This window comes from Anopheles funestus, chromosome 3RL (genome assembly GCF_943734845.2).
Source record: "Anopheles funestus chromosome 3RL, idAnoFuneDA-416_04, whole genome shotgun sequence".
Taxonomy (NCBI): Eukaryota; Metazoa; Arthropoda; class Insecta; order Diptera; family Culicidae; genus Anopheles; species Anopheles funestus.
The window spans coordinates 38,611,100-38,636,075 of record NC_064599.1 but is presented as its reverse complement, the minus strand read 5'-3'; the positions used below and the strand labels follow the sequence as shown (position 1 = coordinate 38,636,075).

The 24,976-nt window shown below is 41.3% G+C and overlaps 3 protein-coding genes across 3 annotated transcripts in view; 2 read left to right on the top strand and 1 right to left on the bottom strand.

Annotated features, from left to right (window-relative positions):
* On the top strand, window positions 1-4,074 carry LOC125770115 (adenosine deaminase AGSA-like). The gene is made up of 4 exons (XM_049439423.1): window positions 1-358; window positions 1,863-2,607; window positions 3,150-3,500; window positions 3,588-4,074. Exons 1-4 carry the CDS (start codon window positions 282-284, stop codon window positions 4,023-4,025), a joined length of 1,611 nt encoding a protein of 536 aa, XP_049295380.1. The 5' UTR covers window positions 1-281; the 3' UTR covers window positions 4,026-4,074.
* A 108-nt stretch (window positions 4,075-4,182) lies between these two features.
* Window positions 4,183-9,036, top strand: LOC125770117 (adenosine deaminase 2-like). Its single transcript, XM_049439425.1, has 3 exons — window positions 4,183-6,894; window positions 6,953-7,300; window positions 8,041-9,036. The coding sequence occupies exons 1-3, from the start codon at window positions 6,202-6,204 to the stop codon at window positions 8,476-8,478; spliced, it is 1,479 nt and encodes a 492-aa protein (XP_049295382.1). The 5' UTR covers window positions 4,183-6,201; the 3' UTR covers window positions 8,479-9,036.
* Window positions 9,037-18,647: 9,611 nt separating this feature from the next.
* The window catches only part of LOC125770116 (uncharacterized), a 63,602-nt gene continuing 57,273 nt past the window's right edge, over window positions 18,648-24,976 (bottom strand). Inside the window, exon 10 of the mRNA XM_049439424.1 lies at window positions 18,648-22,251. Within this exon, the coding sequence (XP_049295381.1) occupies window positions 21,772-22,251 (480 nt within the window). The 3' untranslated portion in view covers window positions 18,648-21,771. The remainder of the gene's footprint in view (window positions 22,252-24,976) is intronic.

Here is a 24,976-nt window from a genome sequence, read left to right as displayed (position 1 = left end):
CAAAGTACAGCACCTTAAAACGGCCCAACGTCAGTTCATCGATGGCAGTTGATACGCGGCAGCCGGCCACGAACCATTGCGTCCCGGTTCGTGCAACCGTCAAAAAACGGTTGACTTTTCGACCTATCCACGAAACTAGTGGCAAACGAAACTGACGTAGCTAACGGCATTCCGTTGCACCAGAGTACTCACGCTTGATTAAGAGATCAAAAAGATCACAGTGAAATTGAACGGTTCGATTGAACGGTTTTTCTAGCTGCTCCGAATTGTGCTCAGCTGTGATGGCGCTCACAAAGAAAGCATCGGCATGGCACCGTCGAACGGTCGTTTTGAAACCATCATTGACGTGCTCGATCAGGTACGTGCCCGTGAAACAGAGTGGGTGGTTTTTCGCGTGTGTGGCAACATTCGACAATGAACAAGCATCACCATTAGGATGGAAAAGAAAAGGTGCCACTATCCACGCACATATCCACACACACACTCAACAGTTCAATCCATCCCCGTGACAGCGGAGGCACGTTAGTTCTTGCACGAAAATTTCGCCCTTGATTGACGGCATTTCGCGGTGATTTTGAACGCTGACAGATTTCAAACATGCATGCAAGCCGGACGTACGGCTGCATCCGATTGCTACAAATTTGCAGCCTGCAAATGCAACGACAAAAACGACCAGTTTCGGTCATATTCTTCCGTTTCGAGGTAGTTTTTTTTGCAGGCCAGCAGTACGATGAACTGTAGCAAACTGGTGGCATATTTTCTTTTCCGTTTTTTTTGTCGATCACAGCCACTGCACAATCAACGGTTGATGCTGCACAAACAAATCATGTGCCCGGTCGCAAATTGGAACAGTGAACGATAGGAAACTGTATGACACGGTTAGTGTGGTGGAACATAACTGTGTTCACAAGCTCGGAATAAGCGTGAAAAGTTGTATGAATTTAACAACAACAAAAAAGTGTTAAATACAGTGTAGGGTGTGATCGGTACAATGATTTGTGAATAAGCTGTGAGCAGAATAAGTAAATTGAGTGATCAAGCTTGATTGTTTTTCCTTTGAAATTGATTCACAGTTACCTTAAAAATAGGACAAAACGAATCATAATACAAGTTTGAAACATGAAAATTTTCAACAACAACAAAAATTGTACTGCGGCAAAATAATATAATGAGTACTTCAGTGAAACATAAGTGAACAACCAAAAAAGGAACAAAAAAAGTCACGTTTTTCAATTGCTCCTTTCTAAGCTACAGCATGCTACAAATCATCATAACAATTTAGAATGAGTTTAAAATCTGTGAAATTTGTTTTCGTTACTATCCCATCATCACTAATATCAAATATGAAAAGAAATAGACCACATGTTTTTTACCGGTGGTATATGTGACGATCGGCACCGATTTCACACGACAGAACCACCAAGGATTGGCTATCCGGTTACTACGAAAAAATAAGTTTAAAAAGCCAGACATTTCCGGCATGACGTTAGAGGTTGTTGAGCCTAGAAGGGAGAGAGAGAGAGAAAGAGAGAGAGAGAGAGAGAGAGAGAAAGAGAGAGAGAGTTTGCTACTTGAAAGGTGTACTTAACTGTTCTCCTTTTTATTTGTGAGAATTTATTTTTCATTCATAATTTATTATTGGACTTATTAAATATAAAAAAAATATATCAATTATTCGTTAAACATATGCAATAATATTTTCAAAGTTTTAAACCTCATACTCAAATTTTAGCTCACAAATTACGTAAACTAATTAACCCTGACTAACCCGCACTGGTTCATTTTGCGTAACAGTGCGGTCAGTTTCCATCGCCATTGGAATTTTCTTTTTCACCGCCCTTCTCTCTACTTTCTTGTCTAAGCCTTGGCGTACTGCTAATGGCACTGCTCTCCAGCCCGGCGGCGCATACGATCATCGAACGACCTGCACGTCTAACGCCAGAAGAATACCATTATCAACGAGCACTGCTAGCCGAACAAGAAGCACAGGAAGCTTTCGGAGCTGACATCGTCCTAACTACAAACGAATCCATCGTAAATAACCACCTGATGGATCTGAAGGTGGACGAACTGGAAAAAGGTTACATCAATCCGTACAACTTTACACCCGCGCGCCATTTCTTTGAAGTGCTCGACCAGATCAACGCATCACCTCTGTTCCAGTTTATACGAGAAATGCCCAAGGGTGCTGTGCTTCATGCGCACGATACTGCACTGGCCAGCACTGAGGTGATCGTGAACGTAACGTACTTTCCTAACCTCTGGCAGCGAGGTAACATTACCGACAAACATGACCTCGAGTTCCGCTTTTCGCAAGCAAAACCTATCGGCAGCGATGGTTGGGAAACGGTCCATACCATCCGAAACCGGATGGGTGCCGCCCAGTACGATGAAGAGATCCGTCGTCTGTTTTCGCTGTACGATGCAGATCCGCTTCACACGTATCGCAGCATCAACGATGTGTGGGACAGGTTCAGCCAGATTTTCCTAGCGCTCGAACCCATCGTCACGTATAAACCCGTCTGGGAGCATTACTTCCGGGAGGCACTTCGAGAGTTCCGCGAGGATAACGTGATGTATCTGGAGTTTCGGGGACTGCTGCCAACGGTAAGTGTACTAAAATGGTCGACAAACACAAGGACAAATGAATGCTAACGACTGTGGGCAACTTGAGACTCTATTTGACTGTCATCGTGTGATTGATGGCATTTCGTTGCCAATGTGTTGGCATTGTCGTGAGGGACAAAAATAGACAGGTGGATGAGTTTGCGGACGTAACGGTTCGCACCATAAGTGTCTCATTGTTGCAATCAAATCATTAGGCACTCACTCAACAGATAATAGCATCGGCATAGTAGCAGATTCTTCTTTTATTGATCAATATTAACTTCAATATCTCATAGAATACCTCTTCAATGAAGTAAATTTCAATTGACAAAAAAATGCCATTTTCAAACCTGACACAATAGAGTTTTTTTATATTACTTTCAAATTTAAGTTTAAGAGTAGTCATACGTAAGGTATGACTTACGTTACGTTTTACTTACGTAAAAAAATATTTTATATATTTGTTAAAAAAAATCTCGATAAACTTAAAACCCTTAAGCATGAAATATCTTCAAACTTTTCGATACGTCCATCATTTGCAGCTCTACGATCTAAACGGTAATACCTACAAGCCGGAGGACGTGGTAAAAATTTACCGAACAATCACGGAGGAATTCAAAGCTAGCAATCCACGTTTTATTGGAACGAAATTCATCTACGCGCCGATGCGGTTCACCGACAACCAAACGGTCGATCAATATATGAGACTTGCTGAACGGTTGCACCACCAATACGGTGATTACGTCGTTGGGTTTGATCTTGTCGGCCAGGAAGACCTCGGCAGACGGCTGCTGGACTTTGTGCCGCAGCTCCTGAACTTTCCTTCGTACATTAACTTTGTGTTTCATGCCGGCGAAACGAACTGGCACGGTATGCCAACGGATGAAAATTTGGTACGTACTGTTCGATTTTCCATTCTTTTTTCGCAGCTAATCTCACCACTCTAACCGCTAAATGTCGTACCGCATCGTATCCTCTAGCTCGATGCCATCATGCTCGGTACAAAACGAATCGGACATGGATATGCACTGCTCAAGCATCCAGTGCTGGCGGAAATGGTGAAGGAACGCGACATTTGTGTCGAAATCAATCCCGTCTCGAATCAGGTACTCAAGCTGGTGGCTGATTATCGGAATCATCCGGCAAGCATTCTGTTTTCCACCGATTTTCCACTCGTCGTATCATCGGACGATCCATCTTTCTGGCGTGCGGCTCCACTTAGCCACGATTTTTATATGGCGTTTCTGGGCATGGCATCGGCCCATCAGGATCTCCGACTGCTGAAAAAGCTGGCACTCAACTCGTTGCGCTACAGCTTAATGAACAAACAGGATAAGGCAGCGGCGGAAGCAATATTCCACCAGTCCTGGGACGATTTTATCGATGCGAAAGTCAAGCAGATATTAACGAAAAGTTGAAATCAAATGTGAGCACAAGCGGCAAATATAGCGCGAACGAAACACGAAACGGACAAGACCATTCTGTATTTTATATCCGATATTAGCGCTTCGGGGGAAATTTACTATTTACTGTTCCTGTGTAAAGAGAGAAATTACCCACTTCAAATTTTCATACAGCTGTGGTTGATGAATTCATATGAAAACAACAAAGTACGGTGAAGCCATGGTACAATGTCGGACGATCCTTGGAAAACTATATTTAACTTATTGTCATAAATTAACCTTCCGTCATAATTAACCTTTTCATAGAACAGGCTATTCAATGTTTGCGCAAATTAAACTTAAATATTCGAATTAGGACGGTAGAGATATAATTGAATATTTATTTACGTTACAGCTACTCAAACATATTTTTATTTTGTTTTACGTACCTAGTTAACCTAGTAGCACTTTTGTAAATATACTCTTTAGTTGATGTAAATATGATCATTATTTCCCAGTAATTTCAGAAATTGCGTTAGTAATTTTCAATTTCTCATTAAAGAACATTGTTAATACAGACAATGTAAAATCGATTTGGAATCAAGCATAGTTACATGGTCTATAACTCATTTTTAACATTTAAGAAGATTTTACTCTTCTTTAAGAGTTAAGAGGTTAAGAGCTATTTCGACAAACTATGTACAACCCATTACATTTGTTGTTGAAACATCATTTTAATGAATTGAAAAATTCTTCTAACAATTAAATATGAGTAGTAAAACTTTTAAAATAAACAAAATCTAACTGAAACACAATATAGCCAACAACTGAACTGTTCCTTATGAATGAAAAAAAAAAGATAATTCTTAAAGTACAAAATATCGTTCCTAATCCCGAATGGAGCGTACGAAGAACGTTAATACCTATTCATGGTAAACAGCAATTCTTTAAAATAGATTCTTAAATTGCGAACCAACAAAACCCGATAAACCCTTCTGAATGAATTCTTATATCGCTGTGTCTAGTTTGGCACACAAATCAATATTCCACAATCATGAAATAATTAAAGTAGTTTTAACTGAAAAGCAGAAAATAATGGTTAGTGATTCACAATTCTATTACGTATATTGCTAAATTCATATATTCCATAAAATAATTCGCGTTACGGAGTTACAACGAAATGTAAAAGTACGTCATATGAGCATCTCATTCACCTCCACCACATTTCGCTGATTGATCGCTTTTTTGCCAGGCACTCAAAAACCCACCCCTATCTCAACTACGTTCAACCACAACAATCACTAACTAGACAACCCTGGTGGTCGTTTCCCATCGAGCAAAGTCTTATCTGCCCTGAACCACACATATCAACGGCCACAGCTGAAATTCGAAAATATAAAGAAAAAGTGCGAACATTACACACTCACGTAGTGGGGGGAGAAGAAAAAAACAATACCCCACAAAATCGCTACTATTATTTTTAATCCACAGTTCCGACACCCGTACACATCGGAGTGCGAATTGTGTGACTGGAATGAGAGAATGATAAGTGTACGCTGAAGGTGGCGGAAAACAGACAACAAACCATTTGTTTGTTTGGCAACAATAATAAAATAAACAAAACACACACGCACACACTCGTCGCCCATTGCACTTTTCTTTACAGCTTACTAAAGCGCCGGACGCTTGACTGTCAATGGATTCCGCACAACAACTCCAACCCTTCAGTAGCAGACAGTGTGTGGTCGTGTTAAAGGAAGTGTTTGTGTAGGAGTGTGTGGTTGGTTCTGATAATCCAACCCCACCGTAATGCCTACAGGCAAGCCATCGATCCACACCGCATTATCAACCACGTCGGCGGATGGTGGGGATACCATCTTGCCACCCTGAACAATGACGTCCATCAAACCGAACGGATGGGGATTGCTGATGGTGGTGGTAATACAACACCCCGGACCAAACCAACCAAACACCACCACACATCGGGCTCCACACGATATCGCGTGGAGATCGCATTGAAATTATCTTTTCTCTACGCGCTTCTTTATGTCGTCGTGTTTTTATAATTTTTTTTGCTCGTTTAGCTAACGTCGAGAATCAGTTCTCTACGTTTGTCGCGACTGTGTTACCCTTCGCAGTACTATCGCGAACACGTTGCGTGAAGCTTCGTTTCTCCTGTCTGTGGGTGCAAGTATTGCAGTTTGTTTAGCAAATGGCTCGTCCCGCGTACGATGAATTTTGCCAGCTGCGTGAGGAGTTCTTCAACCGGGAACAGGGTCGTGGTCTCGGTGCTGATCTGGTGCTCAGTGCCGATGAGCAGCGGCTCAACCGATATGTAATGCATCTCAAGCAGCAAGAGCTTGCGAAAGGCGTAGAGAACCCATACGAGCTTGTATCCACCAGACATTTCTTCGAGATGCTCGATCGCATAAACGAGTCACCGCTGTTCAAACTGATCCAGCAGATGCCGAAGGGTGGCGTTTTACATGCACACGATACGGCCATCGGTAGCACGGAGCTGATCGTGCGAGCAACTCGTCACGAACATCTTTGGCAGAGTGGAAACATTCCGCAGGCGGATGGTGAACCGTTGCCGGTGTACAAATTCTCACGCTCTAAGCCAACTGCTGAAGGCAATTGGCAACTGGTGGCGGATATTCGAAACTCGATCGGTAACGAAGCGTACGATGAAGCCATCCGGAAGATGTTCACCCTGTACACAAACGATCCACTAAATGCTCACCGTGACATTAACGACGTTTGGCGCAAGTTTATGGCACTCTTTATCTGCTTCGAACCAATGGTAACATACCGCCCGGTCTGGGAAGAATATTTCTACGGATGCTTGGAAGAGTTGCTTGCAGATAATGTAACTTACTTGGAATTCCGAGGACTGCTTCCGCCGGTAAGTAGATGCTGACATAAATCAAACTTAAAACTAACATGTATCACACGAATCGTAGGTTTATGATCTAGACGATCGCACATACTCGCCGGAAGACATCGTCCAAATGTATGTCGATCAGTCGGAAAAGTTTCTTCGTGCCCATCCCAAGTTTATGGGCGTTAAGTTTATCTACGCACCGCTGAAATTTTGTGACGATAACACGTTTGACGGTTACCTTGCCCTAGTGCAAAAGCTTAAAGAACGCTTCCCAAGCTTCATCGCCGGCTTTGATCTCGTGGGACAGGAGGACCTTGGACGGCCCCATACGGATTTTAACGAGCGGCTTCTTCGCTTGCCACCTGCAATCAATTTCTTTTTCCATGCTGGTGAAACGAATTGGGCTGGCCGACGGGACGAAAACTTGGTGAGTAAACGATAAGATACGTAACAATAGCATGGCCAGTACTCAATCCTTTTGCTGATTTGGTAGGCGACAGGTTCAATTGAACGATTGGTACGTAAATATAAGATCAGGGCTAAACGTTGGGTGTGTAGTTAAACTTGAAATATGAGTTTCAGCACCACCAGCATGCTTTTGATAATAACCTATGATAAGAAGGAAACGTCGATTAAGCTTCTGGACAGCTTGTTGCTATATGATTTTATCACTTATTGACACCATACTCACTGCTCGGAGCGTTGTGATATCATGCTTTTATAAGATAAGCAATGGTAGTTTTTGATAACTTCACTTTGATATCAAATTAAGCTATTTGCTTGAATTTTTTGCATGATATATGCAGATAGTAGTTTATTGAATTACTCGCTTTATTCGTGTATTACTCGTTTATTATGACCTCTGAGATCGTTCCGGTCACTTCTAGCTTACTAGACTTATTTTTACCACATAGGCGAATAGTCACTCCTAGATAGGGGAACTCCTCGAATGGTATTTAATTAATCAAATGGGATTAATTTAAGCATTTCGCGTTTAAGTTTAAATCAAAATATTAAAATTTTGTATAATATAGTTATATCAAATAATAACATTTACATTTTAACACATTTACTAAAAGATCAATCAACCTCTATTACTATTATTCTTCCTCTGACATTTATGACCATATCAATTTCTAAATACACTTTTGCATCAATTATTTCCAGATCGACGCCATCCTGTTGGGGACGAAACGCATCGGTCACGGTTTTGCCGCCTTGAAGCATCCGGTCGTACTGGAAGAGGTAAAGAAGCGTCAAGTATGCATCGAACTAAACCCCATCTCTAACCAGGTGCTGAAGTTGGTGCAAGATTTTCGCAACCATCCCGGTGCCTTCTACTTCTCCGACAACTATCCCGTCGTGGTGTCTTCGGACGATCCATCCTTCTGGTGTGCATCACCATTGAGTCACGACTTTTTCGTCGCCTTTATGGGACTGGCATCGGCCCGAGCAGACATACGGTTGCTGAAAAAGCTGGCACTTAACTCGATCGAGTACAGCTCGATGGAGGTTAACGAGAAAGCTACGGCTGTACAGAAATGGACCATCGCCTGGAACAAATTTGTTGAAGAAACACTCAGAACTGTTCCTGCTGAGTTTTAGTTTTTGCTGGAGAACATTTAACGCAATTGCAACTACATCCGTTGGTAACAGTATTTTGCTACGCATAGAAAGAGAACCCCGTTTTTTCAGTTTTAACGATGTTTTGATGTTTAAAAGGATACAACAATTCCAAATAAATGGAAATTTCAATTTATACTAAACGAAAATTGTCGAAAAACTTGTTTTATCGAACTTTTGTTCTAGAATCAAACTCAAATTCAAACAAACCTCTTTTTGTATCCTCTTTCTATAACATCAGCGCTAATAGTTTGAAACGTAGAATTGTAAAAGGCATCAGCATTGCATGTTGCCACCTCAAGCGATACTGTCACCAAATTCACTCATCACTTGCAGCCCATAAAAACACATTCTTAAGAAACCTCCATTTGTCCCTGTCGCTGTATTACGCTTTATCCTACACTCCATTTTGGACGATGTGTCGAATGATGCGAGCCTTGTTGGTCCACCGTGAAAATGCTCGCCCTCTCGACATGCCACGAGCACTCGACTTCTCGGTCAAGCGTATGTTGATAATAAAATCCTATGTTTAGCACCCAGGAGGCGAACTTCAAGCATCCCCTTTTTTCTCCCCATTTCTCATCAACTGATGTGGTTTTGTTTTTCTTTGCTGGTTTGTATGTGTCTGGACACAGTGGGAAACAATTTTCTACGGTCCAGAAAAAGCGCTTCGATGGCATTAACAAATTGGTGTCCCTTAGCTGTCGGACACTACCGGTGAACGATATGATCATCTTGCCAAGGCAAGCTTCCAGCGTTCGTTGCTAGACAATTTGTGTTCTGTGGAGAAAGTTAGCAGCGAGCCGTTGGTAAAACACTGTTGCAAGGAAATGAAAATATCGTCATATTATGAAGCGAACAACGACTTTGGAATGAGTCGAACGTGTCCCGACTGACCAAACACACCGTTGCTCCTTTTTGTGGCGTTTTCTTACCTTCTCCAAAAAGCAAAAGAATCATCCAAACAGTCCCAATCACTACCAAATCGGATCGATGTGGGGTCGGGTTCATCATATATCACAAACAACAACAAAAAAATAAGTGAGAATGGAGGACCGGAAAAGAATGTCCTTGCGTCTAGTTAAAGATTTTAGCAAACAACGACAGCTACATCAGTGGGGCAGTAGAAATTATCGACCAAACTGTACGTGATGACAATTCACATACATTTGTCCGTAGGCCTATAAATCACACCATCAAGTCATTTTGATCAGTTGGACAGCCAGAATGAAGTAATTTTCCGTGTTATTTATTGGGCGATAGAGTAGGATCTGGACCATACATATTTGTGTCAAGAGCGATGAAGGAAGCATTACTTTAAGTGAATTGTTTGATGATGCGATATCACTTATTGAACGAAATTATTAGAATGTTCTATTGAATGTAGGCCAAAACTATTAAACTTTAAATTGATCCTTATGCTGTTATACTTATTAAAACTCCTTTCATTTCAAAAAATATTTTGAAATGTGACAATAATTGAAGTATAATTTGGTCCATACTTTAAAATAGTCGGAAGTTTGATTTTTCAATTTCTGTGATTTCATAACTAATCATTAATCGATATATTAAAGTTAGGCACGTTCCAGATAGGACAGTCCAGCTTAAAAAACCTACCAAAAAACGGAATAATCTAAAACAACAGTGTAGAGCTTGCATGCACATTGATTTTGCAGCATCTAACACTTAAAAAATTAAACCTCGAATAATGCTAATAGAATGAATCTACCACCAAATAATTTATTTACAACATCGTCGAACAAATCCACTTCATTTCAATGCAACATTCGCTGGACACTCTGTGAAATTACACCGGCAAAAGCTCAATCACGGTGCCAGCAATCTAACCATCTCCATCTTCCAGCTGCAATCTAATTCTCCGCCCGATAGATTCATTAGAAGATAACAAGGAAATAAACAACGTCACATGTCTCCTTTGTACCGTACCCCGGTTCTGCGCTTGTTAGCTTAATCGAGTGATGGATTCTGGGTGGTACGGTGAAGGCAAAAGGATTTCTCCTTACCGGACAAAGCTTACTGACGCACCCGTGGCGGAAGTGGAGCTAAGCAGTCAAATGAAAATTGATGGCATAGCATAAATCTGACCATCGAATTTTGCTACCATACAACATGGGAAAAGACCTGAGCGCAGGGACTGGTCACTGGTTTGCTGGGGCGGACAAAAATGAACCGAACACGAGACTAATTCAATTTGTCTAACAATCACCGCGCTGCGATTCGACGCCGGAGAAACACCTCATTAGCTTAGTGAATCTACGATCGATGTTTGGTTTGCATTAAAGAGAAAAAATCTTCCCATCATTTTCTTTATGCGCTTCAGGGTTTAGTGTTGTGCAGCAAAAAAAAATCGTTGCCATTATTCAGCTTCTCATCGATGCTCCAATTGCAGATTACTGCTACTCGAGAGAACTTTTGCAACGTACAGCATTCAAACATAATGAGCGTTATGGCGCGAAATTTATTGGAAAATCATCTTTCCACCGCATGCTAAAGGCAGTGCAAAAGCGAAACGGATAACAGCTACCGAATGGACGGAAGTCAATTTGAGCTGTCCGTTTTAATTATCTTCCCTGAACGCGGTATGATTTTCGCGATTGGGATTCATTAGTGGTATTGATTTATTTTTCTATGCTTGATTGAAAGATGCATATTTAGGAAGAGAATTTTTTTATCATATCATATTCCAAGCGGTATGATATATTATTATTTTTAGAGCATTTTAACTGGTTTACTATTTATTCAAGTTAAACAACATAAAGCTTTTATGATTTTAGAACATTTGAATCCTATAGATGATGATATGGTGCTTCTCATACGACAACTTTAATTTGAGAAAATTTGAAGACGAGAACATATTTACCTATTAGGTGTTTTAAAATAAAGTTTCATTGAAAAAAATATTCTGGAGAATTCTATAAAATTCTGTCATATTCTGGAAAAATCTACAACTCTACAGTATGTATTATATGTTCCAGAACAAGAGAATCTACAAAAACCAAAAGATCAACAGATAACGTAAGGATCATCTAGATTCTTACTTTTTTAGAATTTCTAAAATCTTGGCAGATGATTTAAATTTACACTTAATATTGCTCTTTTCACTATGATTTGGAAACCATTATAACCTTTAAGGTCGTGGACAAGGCACCAGAAACAAACAACAATTATAACTAATATATTTTGATTTTTTTAAAGTCCTAGTAAATACTAAACAGAATTAAAACTTTCTTATACTTGATATAGACTACCATCTCTAACAAAACATTAAACATTCAAAGATGCTTACATCATAAAAGAAAACATAATTTAAATTTGAAGTACGGTTATTAACGCTTAATCAAACAATTTAACAATTTAAATATCTTATATAAATATCAGTGAAACGTGAAATAATGCATATAAAATATTGTATGTACTCTTGACGCTGTAAACGTTTCGATTATGTGCAACCGCAACACTTAACAGACATTTTAATGGGAAACAAAATCAGCAAATAAACACTTATCATCGGTATTATATGCAACTTTTCCCATGAAACCACATTTATTCAACAACGTTTACGAATTGTGTCCATGCAACACTCGAACGACTATGGTGCTCGAATGTATTTTAACTCTCTTTGAAACGAGCACAAGCCCCCTAACCCCAGCAGGTTACTGTTGTTATGTTGGACGTTGAGTGTACAAAATAAAAATAAAATACAGCAAAAATAATTATAATGCATTAATAACGCGTTGTGCGGAAAACAAAACACAAACAACAGCATCCGATAGGAGAACGGGCGGAAAAACTCGGTTGATGCTTCTTAACCTGGGGGGTCAAAAACGTCCATGACAGTGCACCACGATAACACTTTTCAATTTGCACTTAACCACTCACGCAGTTTTTTTACACCCAACGATACCATGTTCCTCACCAGCGCAGCACAACACGTTCGATTGGTCATTTGCAGCGAAAGGTGCCGGTGGTTCGTGATTCATTTTCAGCCGGGCCAGTCAAACCATCCACGCTCGTCCACGCTCACCATCACCACGCGGTTTGCGGTTGTTATCCTTGTTAATGGAAATGGATTAAAATTTTATTAGCAACTCTGCAGGGCTGTTTGTCGATGCGCGAGTGCGTCCATGTTCTGTCGCAGGACGTTATTTTACCGTATTTATTCACACGTACGTTGCGGGAACCGGATCGGATAAGGTTTTGCAACGAGAGAAAACTTTTCCTCGTCGGTACAGGAGAATGTTGGTAACAAAAAATGTAATTATTTATGTTTATAATATTTCTTTTTCAACGTAAACAAAGCGGTTTAACCGACGGCCTGTTGGAAGCGATATTTACTGACGACCTGGACGACACGCTTGTTTGTGCAGGTGAACTTTCCTTTGGGGGATGATAAAATATGCTTCATACGAAAATCGTATTGAAATAGTTGAATTGAAACGTTTAATAATAATTATTTTACTACAAGAAGGACTAAATTCCGTAGAACATCTGATATACATCTAGATATATGATTTTCAACATTTAAATTTTTAATCGCAATGTTATAAAAAAACGCATATAGCAATACTATCGTAAAATAATCATAAAGGACTATCAACTACGAAACAGAAAATAAAACAAAACACTGAAAGCTTAATAAGCACAAATTCAACCAAACCCATAACATAACAGGCGACGAATGAGAATAGAAAAACAAACAAAACAAGTCCACGACAATAAAACATAAAATGAAATTAATCACGTGAAAACCAATCAACAACCAAACAATGGTAAGTAATTATCAATGTGCGTTCGAACAAAAGGATAAACAATCAATTTCTATATTCCGAAAAGCCCAACTAAAGATGCACAAATGTTCCATAAGACAAAGATCATAACAATATGGAATACTCCGAAAGGATTGAAGCATCTCTGCACAATAATTAAACATCAACTATGCTAAATACCGAAACGATTCGAGTATTAAGAAATATTTATTCAAGTTCGAGATAGTTACAAGACCAACACAGAGCATCAGAAAAACACGCATAACGAAATCGTAATTCTTATGTAAATCCCTGTAAAATAAAAATATGGCAGACTTTGAATGAAAAATAAACTAAAATCATCCACCAGGATCCAGTACGAAACTGGAATTCAAGCATGTAGCTTGCTTGTCATTATTTCAAGACCGATGAGAGTTCCCCAACCGATTGTAAGGCCTCAACCCGTCAAACGATCGGGGTTTGCTTGGCGGGAAGTAAATCCGCGTTAATCCACCAAGCGACGTACGAACAATACAAATTCTCATAGCAGAGAGACCAAGGAATAAGTATGTAATAATATCACATATCTTTTGTATAAAAATAGCTTTAAATAGATATTATAATAAACTAGAAAAATATAATAAAATTTCAATATGTTTATTTGTTATAGTGATAAATTCTGCTAAATATTTAACATCATTAACTTAAAGCAAATAAAGCAACTGTCAAAACTGTTTGACATCCCTGTACTAGGACCGCTGGATTCCGGTAGAGGGCGTCAGGATATATATACATATATATATGGTGGCGGCAAGCGGACCGGCGCTCTTATTTTCGGACTCGGCAAAAGGATAGTCAGGGCAATAAATTTGAACCGTGTTACATGAAATTCATGTGTTAAAATTTTGCCTACCACGATCCGAAAATTCGACATTTTCAAATTTAGTGCCATCGAAATTTAATGCTATCGAGCATTAAAGTGCGAATGTTGTGCGATTTACAAAGTAAAACGCAAGTGCGTATCACGAACCCTAGTTTTCCCAGTCGTAAAATCGTGAATTAAAAGCAGTGAAAAGTGAATTCGATAGGTGATTCTGAATCACAGCCGCCCGGGTTTTCGTTAACGTACGCGGACACGAATAGAGTGCGGTATCGGGACACTTTCGCGCATCACTCGGAGTGATCACTTTTTTATCGCGGGTGCAGTGTAATCGTTGCGGAGCGATTCGGAATCGCCACAGCCAACGGAACCGCGAGATATGGAGGATACAGGACGTGAACAGCCGCCAGCACCGGCTGAATATTCGGATCTGCCTACGGCTGATCCTACAAATCTACGCGTGCAACCACGCCAGGCACCACCATCGTTGATGACGGGCCATGACATCCCAGGGTCATCCAGGGTCAACCCAGTGCATCGAACCGTGCAGGGTAACATGGCTGGCGCGGCAACTCGCGACATCGACGGACGGAAGATACGTTCTTCCACACTCATGACACCGATCACTTTACCACACGGTAGAGATTTAACCGATTCACCAATAACACCACACTACGAAGTACGTCGGCCTACGCCATCGATCCCGAATGCGCCACCATCGCTTCGCAGCGCGTCGCCATCGCTCGACGGGCGTGTGGCGGCGACGCAATCACCGAGAAAGGACCGGACCGAACTCGAAGCGATGGAATTAGACCTGAAGTTTCGGGAAATAGAGTTGGAGCGTCAGCAAATACAGCTTGAGAGGTTGAGGTTGAGTGTTCGACAGAAGGAGTTTGAAACCGTCGTGTTAAATGGTGATGTTATTGAAGGTGAAGAGGTTGATCGTGCATCAAGGTACGGTGTGGGTGACAAAACCACGAACCAAACCGACGCGGTGGCCGGAGAGCACTCTGGTTTCGCGTTCCCAACAGCAACGGCCCCGAACGCGATTCCATCCCTAACCGCGCGCGCTTTCCCGCTGCATAGTACAGGTCGATTTTCAACGACTGAACCTCGCGGTAGCGGGACTAGTCGTTGGCCACAGATGGTCAGTAGGACATTACCATCCTTGAACCAGAGCCAGCTGTATGCGCGGCAAAGTAAGCTACGGGAGTTACCACCCTTTTCTGGCCAGCCTGAAGAGTGGACCATGTTTATCGCTAACTATGAGCGAACCACTCAAATGTATGGTTATACGGATGAGGAGAACGTCGAGCGATTGTCGAAAGCTCTCTCTGGTAAGGCACGCGAAATGGTCGGGCATCGTTTGACGCACGCACAGCACCTTCCGCAGGTGTTAAATGTGCTTCGGCGACATTTCGGCAGGCCTGAAATCATCGTGCACCATCTGATACGAAAGATTCGCCAGCTTCCCTCGCCGCGATTAGAACGAGCAGAAACGATCGTCGACTTCGGGAACGCGGTTCAGGAGATGGCCGCTGTTATTTCGTCATCGGGCCTGTATGAGTACACGTTCAACGTTGCTTTGCTACAGGAAATGGTAGAAAAGCTTCCGCCTGTACTGTTGCGGGATTGGTCGCATTATCGTTTGCTCCTTAGTGTGCCGACTATCGATGACTTCAAAGACTGGATCGAAAAGGAGGTGGAAGCGGCTAGTTACAACACTTTACCGTCAGTTCATGAACCTAAAACGGAGGCGAAACGTTTAGAAGGACGAAAAAACAAGCCAACGACATACCTGAATACAATGGTAAGCGAAACTCCTGAAACAGTTATTGAATCGTCTTCTTCCTCTCACAGAAAAGACGCGTCTTGCATTACCTGCAAGGGATCATGTCGTAGACTAGACCAGTGTCCCACGTTCCTGGCAATGAATACGGATCAACGTTGGGCCGTCGTGCGCGGTAACGCATGCCGACAGTGTTTGCGTCGACACGGGGGCAGATGCAGATTACAAAAGTCGTGTGGGGTGAATGGTTGCCGGTTAACCCATCACGAACTTTTGCACGACGCAGGACAAAAACGAGGCTCAAACAACGTGCCCGGCGCTCAACAGCCGGAGGAGCCAACGCGGATAAACAATGCGGTGAACTCGTCCATTACGGAGTCTGTTAACTCCCATATGTCTACAACTGGAGGTGTGCTGTTGCAATACGTACCCATACTCGTGTTTGGAAATGGCAAGATTGTAGAAACGTATGCCTTCCTTGACAGTGGTTCAACAGGCACGTTCATTGAGGAAAGTTTAGTAGACGAACTGGGACTTAACGGGACTCCCCATCCATTGCGCATCCGGTGGACCGGAGACCTCGAAAAGGAAGAAACCCGTTCTATGCGTTTGGCCATTCAGATCGCCAACCCAGAGAATAGGAACAAGGTTTTTACGCTTCCGAAGGTGCATTCACTTGAGACCCTGTCGTTGCCATCACAATCATTTTCCACCGTAGAGGTTTCTAAAAAGCACAAACATTTAAAGGGCCTACCGGTACGATCTTATAAGAACGTTAAACCGCGTGTTCTCATCGGTATTGATAATTGTTACCTCATGCGTCCCCTTCGATACGCAGAAGGCCAAAAACAAGAGCCAGCCGCTGTTAAAACACCTTTAGGGTGGATCGTCTTCGGAGAATCCGGTAATTCACCACGCGACAACCATGTCCATAGTAAGTTCCACATTTGCATGTGCGGAACAGACGATCTACAAAAAATAGATAACGTTAGGAGTGAAATTTTCAAGATTGAGTCACTCGAAGTAACAAAGACTTCAGTGAAAATGCTTTCGAAAGATTACGAAAAGGCGATAGAAATACATACCGCAGCGAAGACGCTCCTAGGAAAACGGTATAAGACAGAGGAAGCGCAGGGTGCGAGAGATTGGTTCCTCACAGTATTTCCACCAGCTGCAAAGTCACGTGGGGTGAACCTCAACTCGTTTCCTCTGACCGGTCCGGACATATTAGCCTCGCTGTTAGCAGTTTTCTACAAAGTCCGTGAACATCGCATCGCAATTGTTGGCGACATAAAGGAAATGTTCGTCCAGATAAGAATGAGATCTGAAGACCAACGATCGCAATTCTTTTTCAGGGACGTTAATGATATTGCTGGAAGAGAACCAGCGATTGATGCTATGGCGGTCATAACGTTCGGAACCACGTGCTCTCCTAGTAGCGCACAGTTTGTAAAGAACCATAACGCATCTAGGTTTGAACACCAACATCTTCGGGCAACCAACCAACATCCTCCCAGCAAGAAGGAAGTACTTAACACCTTAACGACCGTGTATGATCCCATAGGTCTGATTGGCAACTTCCTTGTGTACATAAAACACCTCACGCAAGAGATTTGGGCTGGGATAGACTGGGACCAGCAAATAGATGGTCGATTGGCAGAGAAATGGCTAAGCTGGATAAAAGTGTTACCGTGGCAGTTCAACCCCCCCGATGCACCACATTCTGGCAGTTGCTCGGAACGATTAGTCCAATCGGTGAAAAAGGTACTTAGCGGAATACTAATGCCTCGGCTTCCCATCGATGAAAATTTACTTTCAGCACTGACGGAAGTCGAAATGGATGTAAACTCTCGACCGCTGATGCCAATACCCCTTGACGACGAATCGGAGCCCGCATTGACGCCAAATCACTTTCTCCTTGGTACATTGAACGCTGCGCATCCCACTAAGACCTTTGACGATACAACTGCCCTCCTAAAAATGAACTGGAAAGCATCGCAGGCATTAGTTAAGTTATTTTGGAAGAAATGGGCGGCAGAGTATCTACCTACGTTAACGCGCCGGGATAAGTGGTTTGACCGAGTGCAACCAGTAGCTGTAAATGATATAGTAGTGCTAGTAGACTCGATCCTCCCGAGAAGCAAGTGGCTGAAAGGACGCGTTGTTGATGTAGTAACGGAGAAAAATGGACAAGTAAGGCAAGCCACAATACAGACAGCGCAAGAATTGCATACACGACCAGCCGCGAAGTTAGCTGTGCTAGATGTTAGAAGTACGAAGTCGATTTGTGAGGAAAATGTATCGGAAACAATCGAAAAGAAACGCGACAAATCACGCGGTATTGTTGACAGCACAGGGATAAACAAAACACCGGAACGTTCATAACGTTCCTGCGCTGGGCCGGAGAATGTCAAAACTGTTTGACATCCCTGTACTAGGACCGCTGGATTCCGGTAGAGGGCGTCAGGATATATATACATATATATATGGTGGCGGCAAGCGGACCGGCGCTCTTATTTTCGGACTCGGCAAAAGGATAGTCAGGGCAATAAATTTGAACCGTGTTACATGAAATTCATGTGTTAAAATTTTGCCTACCACGATCCGAAAATTCGACAGCAACTGACAAAATTTTTACGTTCCTGTTACTATAGTAAATAATTCGGAATTACAGTAAATATTTCGGAATTAAAATAAGTCACTAACGCAAAAACACTTATCTATTCATTTTGTTGTTTTATTTCGCTTATTCACTCTCAACCGTACTTTCCGTCGTGTATGGCCTTTTTCCAATGTGTTTTACATATCTATTCCCTCCCAAATTTCCCGTAATTGATAGCGGCAAACTGCTCGGGTATACAATATTAATCTTTTACTATTTAGTCATACCGCTTCCAAACTTATCCAAGGATTTTTCTTTTTTTTTTTGAGAACTATTTTTCTTTCCACTGGTGATCTTTAGTAAACATTTCAATTTCCGCTTACTTCACTCAACCTATTTTCTTTTAATTTTTGTATGTGAAGTACTTTTAAGAGCTCACCTTGTTTTTGCTACTGTTGATCAGTTTGTGTCTATTATTTTCGTATGTACATACAAATTGTGCAATGATACATATAGGTATGTATATAATCACAAGCACACACAACAGTATAACGCACCATCGTCGAATCCATTCGTTCTGTTATCCTAGCGTAAAGGTTGGCTGTGTGGCTTAGTTCCGTGCGCTCGTGTGCAGAATAAATAATTCTGTAGTGGTTGTACAATTGTAAGAATGGTTGTGGGTCTGTCTGTGTGTATGTACCGTGCGGTTTCCGTGTGTTTCAGTTAAGAGCTTGTTCTCTAACCGTCCATACACGGTAAGATGTACCGAGAAGGTTTTAGTATATATAGATTAATCCTTTTTTTTATTTCTTTTTTCTTCTACTTCATGTTTGATTTCTTCTCCATCTTTTGCAGGAAAACTAAATAAATTTTCTATTTTGTTTCACATCATTTTCTGTTTTGGTTGTTTCTTTTTCGGTATGTCTCTGAATGTATTTTCAAAATGTCAATCGGACTTTTATAAAAAAATGCACAGTGATCAACTATGATATATAGGGTAAATTATGCGAGTATTTTTTGGTTTAGATTTCATGCTACGCATCGAATGATATGAATATTTAATGATCGTATATAATTTATAATACAAATTCCTGTTAGCAGCCATTTTTTCCAAAAAAATTACTTCAATCAAATTATGTTTATTGATAACTAAAATTTAAGAAACACTTTACTTTTTACCCTTTTTACGAAGGTTGAAATATATTTTCTATGTTGACGAAATTGCAATAATCAAGCAATTCAATATGTTCTTGTTTAAAACTTCAATAAATGACAAAATTAATAATAAGAACAAAAATGAAAAAAATAATATTTTCTTTAGAGATGAAAACTTAATGAAATTATCAAAAGAACTCTACAGCTACATAAAGCAATGACTAATCATAAGCAAAAAAGAAATCATTTTTTTGTGCCGACATATTTTATTACTCAGCACAAATAGAAAAGACCGTGCACTCATCATATCGTTTTTCAATACCGTTTATATAAGCAAACACACTACACACCACTTCTGCTCACGACTCGATCAATCACTAGTGAGCTGCGTTTTCTTTGGTCCTGAAATTGTATGTATGCACCGTTGAATACCCCGGCCAAATATGCTGCATCCGCGCGGCTTACCTTTGCAGCACGACCCAATTTCCTTTGCAGTGTTTCTTACTTCCTCCAGCCTCACTTTCTCATCAACCCATTTTTCCCGCACCCTTCCGATTGCTGGAAAAGAAACCACCCCAATGAAAGCAATTGAACTAACGAAACACACACACACACACCTACACACATACTCATGAAGAAATCATTCTCATCCTCATACATTCATTATCATTCGTACGCCGAGTGTATGTCGGACAGGCAGCTTCAAGCATATAGCACTGCCGGAAGTGTTTCGGCCAGCGGTAACGCTCACTGGTGGACGATGGAGGCGGTCATACTTTTTTTTATCAACCTCCACCATACCTTCCGTTCGCGGCACGGGTAAAGACCTATCAAGTGTTTGAAACCATTCACGTTCATACGAAACTGTGGTTGAGGGTGAATAGAAGTAGAATGATGATAATAGTGATGATGCTTATGTAGCTTTTTTATGCTTGAGGTTCTGTGAGGATATGGTGGTTTGCGGGTCAGGTTGTTTTTTTTTTTGTTGCTCTCTTCCTTCCTAACGGAATGTATCCCATTTTTCGCTAGTTTCGCAATTTTATGTAGCTCCAACTCCTTGTACAGCGTCCCCTTTTGCGGAGCAATAGACACTATAGAGTTGAATGTTTTACTGCATGTTTTTTCGTCTCTACTTGTATTTTATCACTTGCTTCATCGCCTGCGAGTTAACTACCACGGTACGATTTTAGTTCATTATCATTTGACGATAAAACCCGTACCCGTTGCCCAGTTCGCGCTACAGTTGGTTCCACGGAATTATGTGCACTAAGGGTAAGGATGTTTTGCCAAACGAGCCAACTGCTTCGTCTGCTTCCATGTGCCAGAAATATGATGTTCAATAAATTACAAAGCTTTCGTCCACATTGGCGCACTAAAAAGCATCACAATCTACAGCATGATCATGCAACAAGAGTTGGAGAAATTATAAATATTCCCAAGCGTACGTGAAACATCATTTCGGGGCACCGTGTAAATACTTTGCCATCACTTCCCAATACGTTCACGTCCTCTGTTTGTTGAAGTTGTTGCTGTACGGTTTATTTTCCATTCCATTTCCACCCCCTAATCGATCATTTTTTGCTGCATCATTCTACTAAGATTCTATTAAAAACTATGTACACGCAGCTATTCGATTCATTCGTCCACAACATCATCTGTGCAATGTTTGCTTCATCTTTTGCATTCCATAAAAGAGCAGTTGATTTCACAAGGGGTTTTATTTGCATATGCTTTTGCAACTTGCATATGTTCCGACATGAATGGGAGAAGAAAACAAACTTTTTTCCAAAAGTAAACAAAAAACATATTGAGAATACCTAATAATGGTGCATCTTTTTGAAGCGATATTTGTACGCAACGATGTACAATATGAAAGTGCTTCGCAGCATCTTTCGTTCGCTTGCAGTGTATCGCCCTGTTACCACCTGGCCGGGTGTTTTCGGGACCGACCCCACATATCAATGGGACCCAAGCCGACCGACCTAGCCGGAAGCGGAAGTACGCCAATTGCATTTCCGCATTGCATTTCACCCCGCGCATCGATTGCAGCTTTTCACCGCACACAGTTTCCCGGAACAGTTTATTATGTTCGATGAACCCGCTTCAGCAGCTCCTCGCTACCGTCCGCAATTGAGCTGGCATCGTTCCAGCTACCGAACGCATCTAGCTGCCGGTGCTGCTGTCGGCGGTGCAGCCCACGATGCACCAATCGCCGATGCACCGACGAACGATGGTGACCCGCATGTTTGTGGCCCTTCCGAACTCCCGGGCTGCCATCGTAATAGTCGACGGGATCATTGTTGTCGACGGTTGGATCACTTCCACCCGGATGATCCGCACCAGTCACGTCCTGAATGGCAAGCGGACGTGCCTGCTCCTGCAGCGATCGATATGCGGTTCTGTTGCTTTGCTGCTCTGTCGTGGAACCCGCTGTGCCGACTGGTAACGCTTCGGATGAGCTCAATTGCCGTTGTTGTTGCTGATGTTGCTGCTTCTCTGTCGTTCGGCTGGAATGACCACCCGGCGATGATCCCGCTGACTTCCGGGGGCGACAGTTTTTGCTCTGTGGGAAGAGGAGAGAAAAAAAAGAAAAAGAACGGTATGAAACAAAAAATCTACTGAAAGCTCAAGTGTTTTTGACCGTTTTGTTGACAGTGGCGCTTTAGAGCTGATGTGAAATGGGAGGGTGGTTGAAGGTTGTTTTATGCATTTGCACGCAAACGACAAATTAATTGCATTTCCCTTAAACAAGCAAGGGTTCAATGTTTTAGACGTAGATGCAAGCAATATAAAGGCTTTTGAATTACAAATTTGTTAGTAAATATGTAATACAAGCTAAAATTTTCAACCATTAACCCATCCAGAACCCACATAAAGTTACACGAATTTAATTAAAAATTTCCAAATTTTAATCAAAACGTCAGTAAACAATATGGAACTTTTCAAATTACATGAACAAGCGCTGACTAAAAAAAAGGGGAAAATGCATATTGTACTGCACACGCCCATGTCCAATTTAGCCGGTGTTTATTGTTCGAAGGTAACAATTACAGGTAAAGTGTAATCTAAAGTGAGGCTATCAATTTAGAACATTACAAATATTACTTTTTTGTTTGCCATAGTTATTTTCGCTTGAGTTATTTGCTGTTATTTGAGAGGGGCTTAAACCAGATTTCTTTAAAATTGCTCATTTTTAAGAAATATTTTTTTATGGGGTATTATGGTATACGCCGTGTTATGGAGTTGATATTTAATAGGTATATTGGCAGAATATTCCACTCACACAGATTCCTTTGACTTAACTGCGTAACTCTCAAGCATTACTTATCACACTCCTAAGGACATGTTGATGTCAATAAGAGATATATCCATCCAACAAAACCATTTTTTTCTGTCAAGCAAAATCTCGTAAGATGGCGCAAAAAGTGTTAAAACAATCGGTTCAACGACCGAAAACTTTGTTCCATGGAGAGCTTTAGTATACAACATATAATTTTTGAGTCTAAATAGTACGGTGAAAGTTATTTCTGATGTTTATGTTTCGAGTTGAACTGAAATACTTTGAGAGTTTTCAAAATAGATTCTGTTCAAAACTGATCGATACGACAGCTATCCACTCCATTAATGTTAGAAATTCGCTGTGTTGCTATTGGTACATCGGTACTATTTGTTTTGTTAAATTTTCTATTTATTTTCATTCAATTAAAACCCTGCTGTTCCTACGTACCTATGATCATACTAACAACAAAAAACTAATTCAATTTACTTTTAAAAAATCGTTTTTTATCGAGTGTGTCCTTAGCTTCTTATAACTGATTGTTACTATGTATTTGTTATCTCATAAAATATGATTGGAACATTCCAACTCAAATATTATTTTCTATTCCAAAAGCTAGCTTTAAACCCTGTGTTACAAACACCTCCTAGTGAAAATGATAAAGTTCCTTAAGAATAGGCAACTGTAAACGGTCTTGAAAGATAACATATTAATTATAACAAAAACATTGCCAGTTTCACCTCTAAGTGTGCATTACAAATTCATTGAACCATAAATTCAAGGTAAAACTGTATTTCTCGTTTCTTGGAACAGTTTAGTCAATTCAGTGAGCTGAGTTGTTCATTATTCAAACTATTTAACCATTGAATAGCTGTAGCTCACATTATCCTCATGAATAGCAGGACCGTTTTCAACAAAACTATGCACACTGACAGGTTGCTAAACCATAGTTCTACCGTACAAACCAGCAGAAAATCCCTACCGAAAAACGTCTGTTAACAAGCCCTCAGCACAATACGTCAGCCTCATAATACCTGCCTTGGAGATGTGGGGTTCATGCTACTTCACGTCCAACGAATCGTACGCCCGGATCCATTGTATCATTAGTCAAAACAGATATTATTTACACGAAAATTCCATAAACTGTACGCCACAACGATGGCCACCCTGTTCCCGCACCCATTCCCATTCAATCCTGTGAGTGTGCTGTAAACTTACACCGAATTGTGCGATTACATCACCTTGCACAAATCTCTAGCTCGAAATGCTCAGCAAAGAGATTCTCGCTTGTCACTCACGATGATTGATAACAAAGCGACCCGCCTGTAATCGTTGTGACATTCTCTCCAGTGCTACTGTCTCTAGCTTTGCTTCATGCTGGAGGATGCCAGCATAAGGGTTGGTACCAAGGTCCCAGCTGGTTCGCATGTGGATATATCAAGCACCGTCCTCGATGAAGTCCTTGTGACATATAGCGCTCATTCAACACAATTTTGGCCCCCTCTCCCGGTTTTTTGCCATGATACATTCACCTTAAAAACACTTTACCATCTCAAGCCTCGGGGGAAGTTTGAGTTAGAGAAAATGACAAGAAAAACCTTGTAAGGTACGAGGGAATAGGTACCATTCACTACACTCCATGGCGTGTGTAGTTACCCATTTTGTAAGCTCCTACAAGACGTTTATCACAGCTTTACGCCTTCAGGTAGGCAACCGTTTTTCGGAAACCAATTTTCTCACTCCCCCACTCCGTTTGCTGCTCACCCATGGCACACGTTCAACCTTTAGCAGCAAGTTTGTTAGCTGCCAGCACAACTGGAGTAGGTTCCGATTTCAGGCGAACACCATAACCGTTATCGTTCGATTTTATTTATCTTTCTTGCATCGAATCGAACCCCTTAATGACATCCTTATTACCAGTTCGAGGCACGCGGGGGGTGTGTGTGTGTCAGAGCACGCGTATGCCTGCGGTCACAATACGATACGAGTGCGAAGGGTGATTGGAAAGTGT

Bases quoted from the DNA above. Each gene is read 5' to 3' on its own strand.
- LOC125770117 (XM_049439425.1), top strand. From the start codon at position 6,202: ATGGCTCGTCCCGCGTACGATGAATTTTGCCAGCTGCGTGAGGAGTTC. The intron at 6,895-6,952 runs GTAAGTAGATGC...CACGAATCGTAG, and splicing joins TCCGAGGACTGCTTCCGCCG to GTTTATGATCTAGACGATCG. The intron at 7,301-8,040 runs GTGAGTAAACGA...AATTATTTCCAG, and splicing joins GCCGACGGGACGAAAACTTG to ATCGACGCCATCCTGTTGGG.
- LOC125770115 (XM_049439423.1), top strand. From the start codon at position 282: ATGGCGCTCACAAAGAAAGCATCGGCATGGCACCGTCGAACGGTCGTT. The intron at 2,608-3,149 runs GTAAGTGTACTA...CATCATTTGCAG, and splicing joins TTCGGGGACTGCTGCCAACG to CTCTACGATCTAAACGGTAA. The intron at 3,501-3,587 runs GTACGTACTGTT...CGTATCCTCTAG, and splicing joins TGCCAACGGATGAAAATTTG to CTCGATGCCATCATGCTCGG.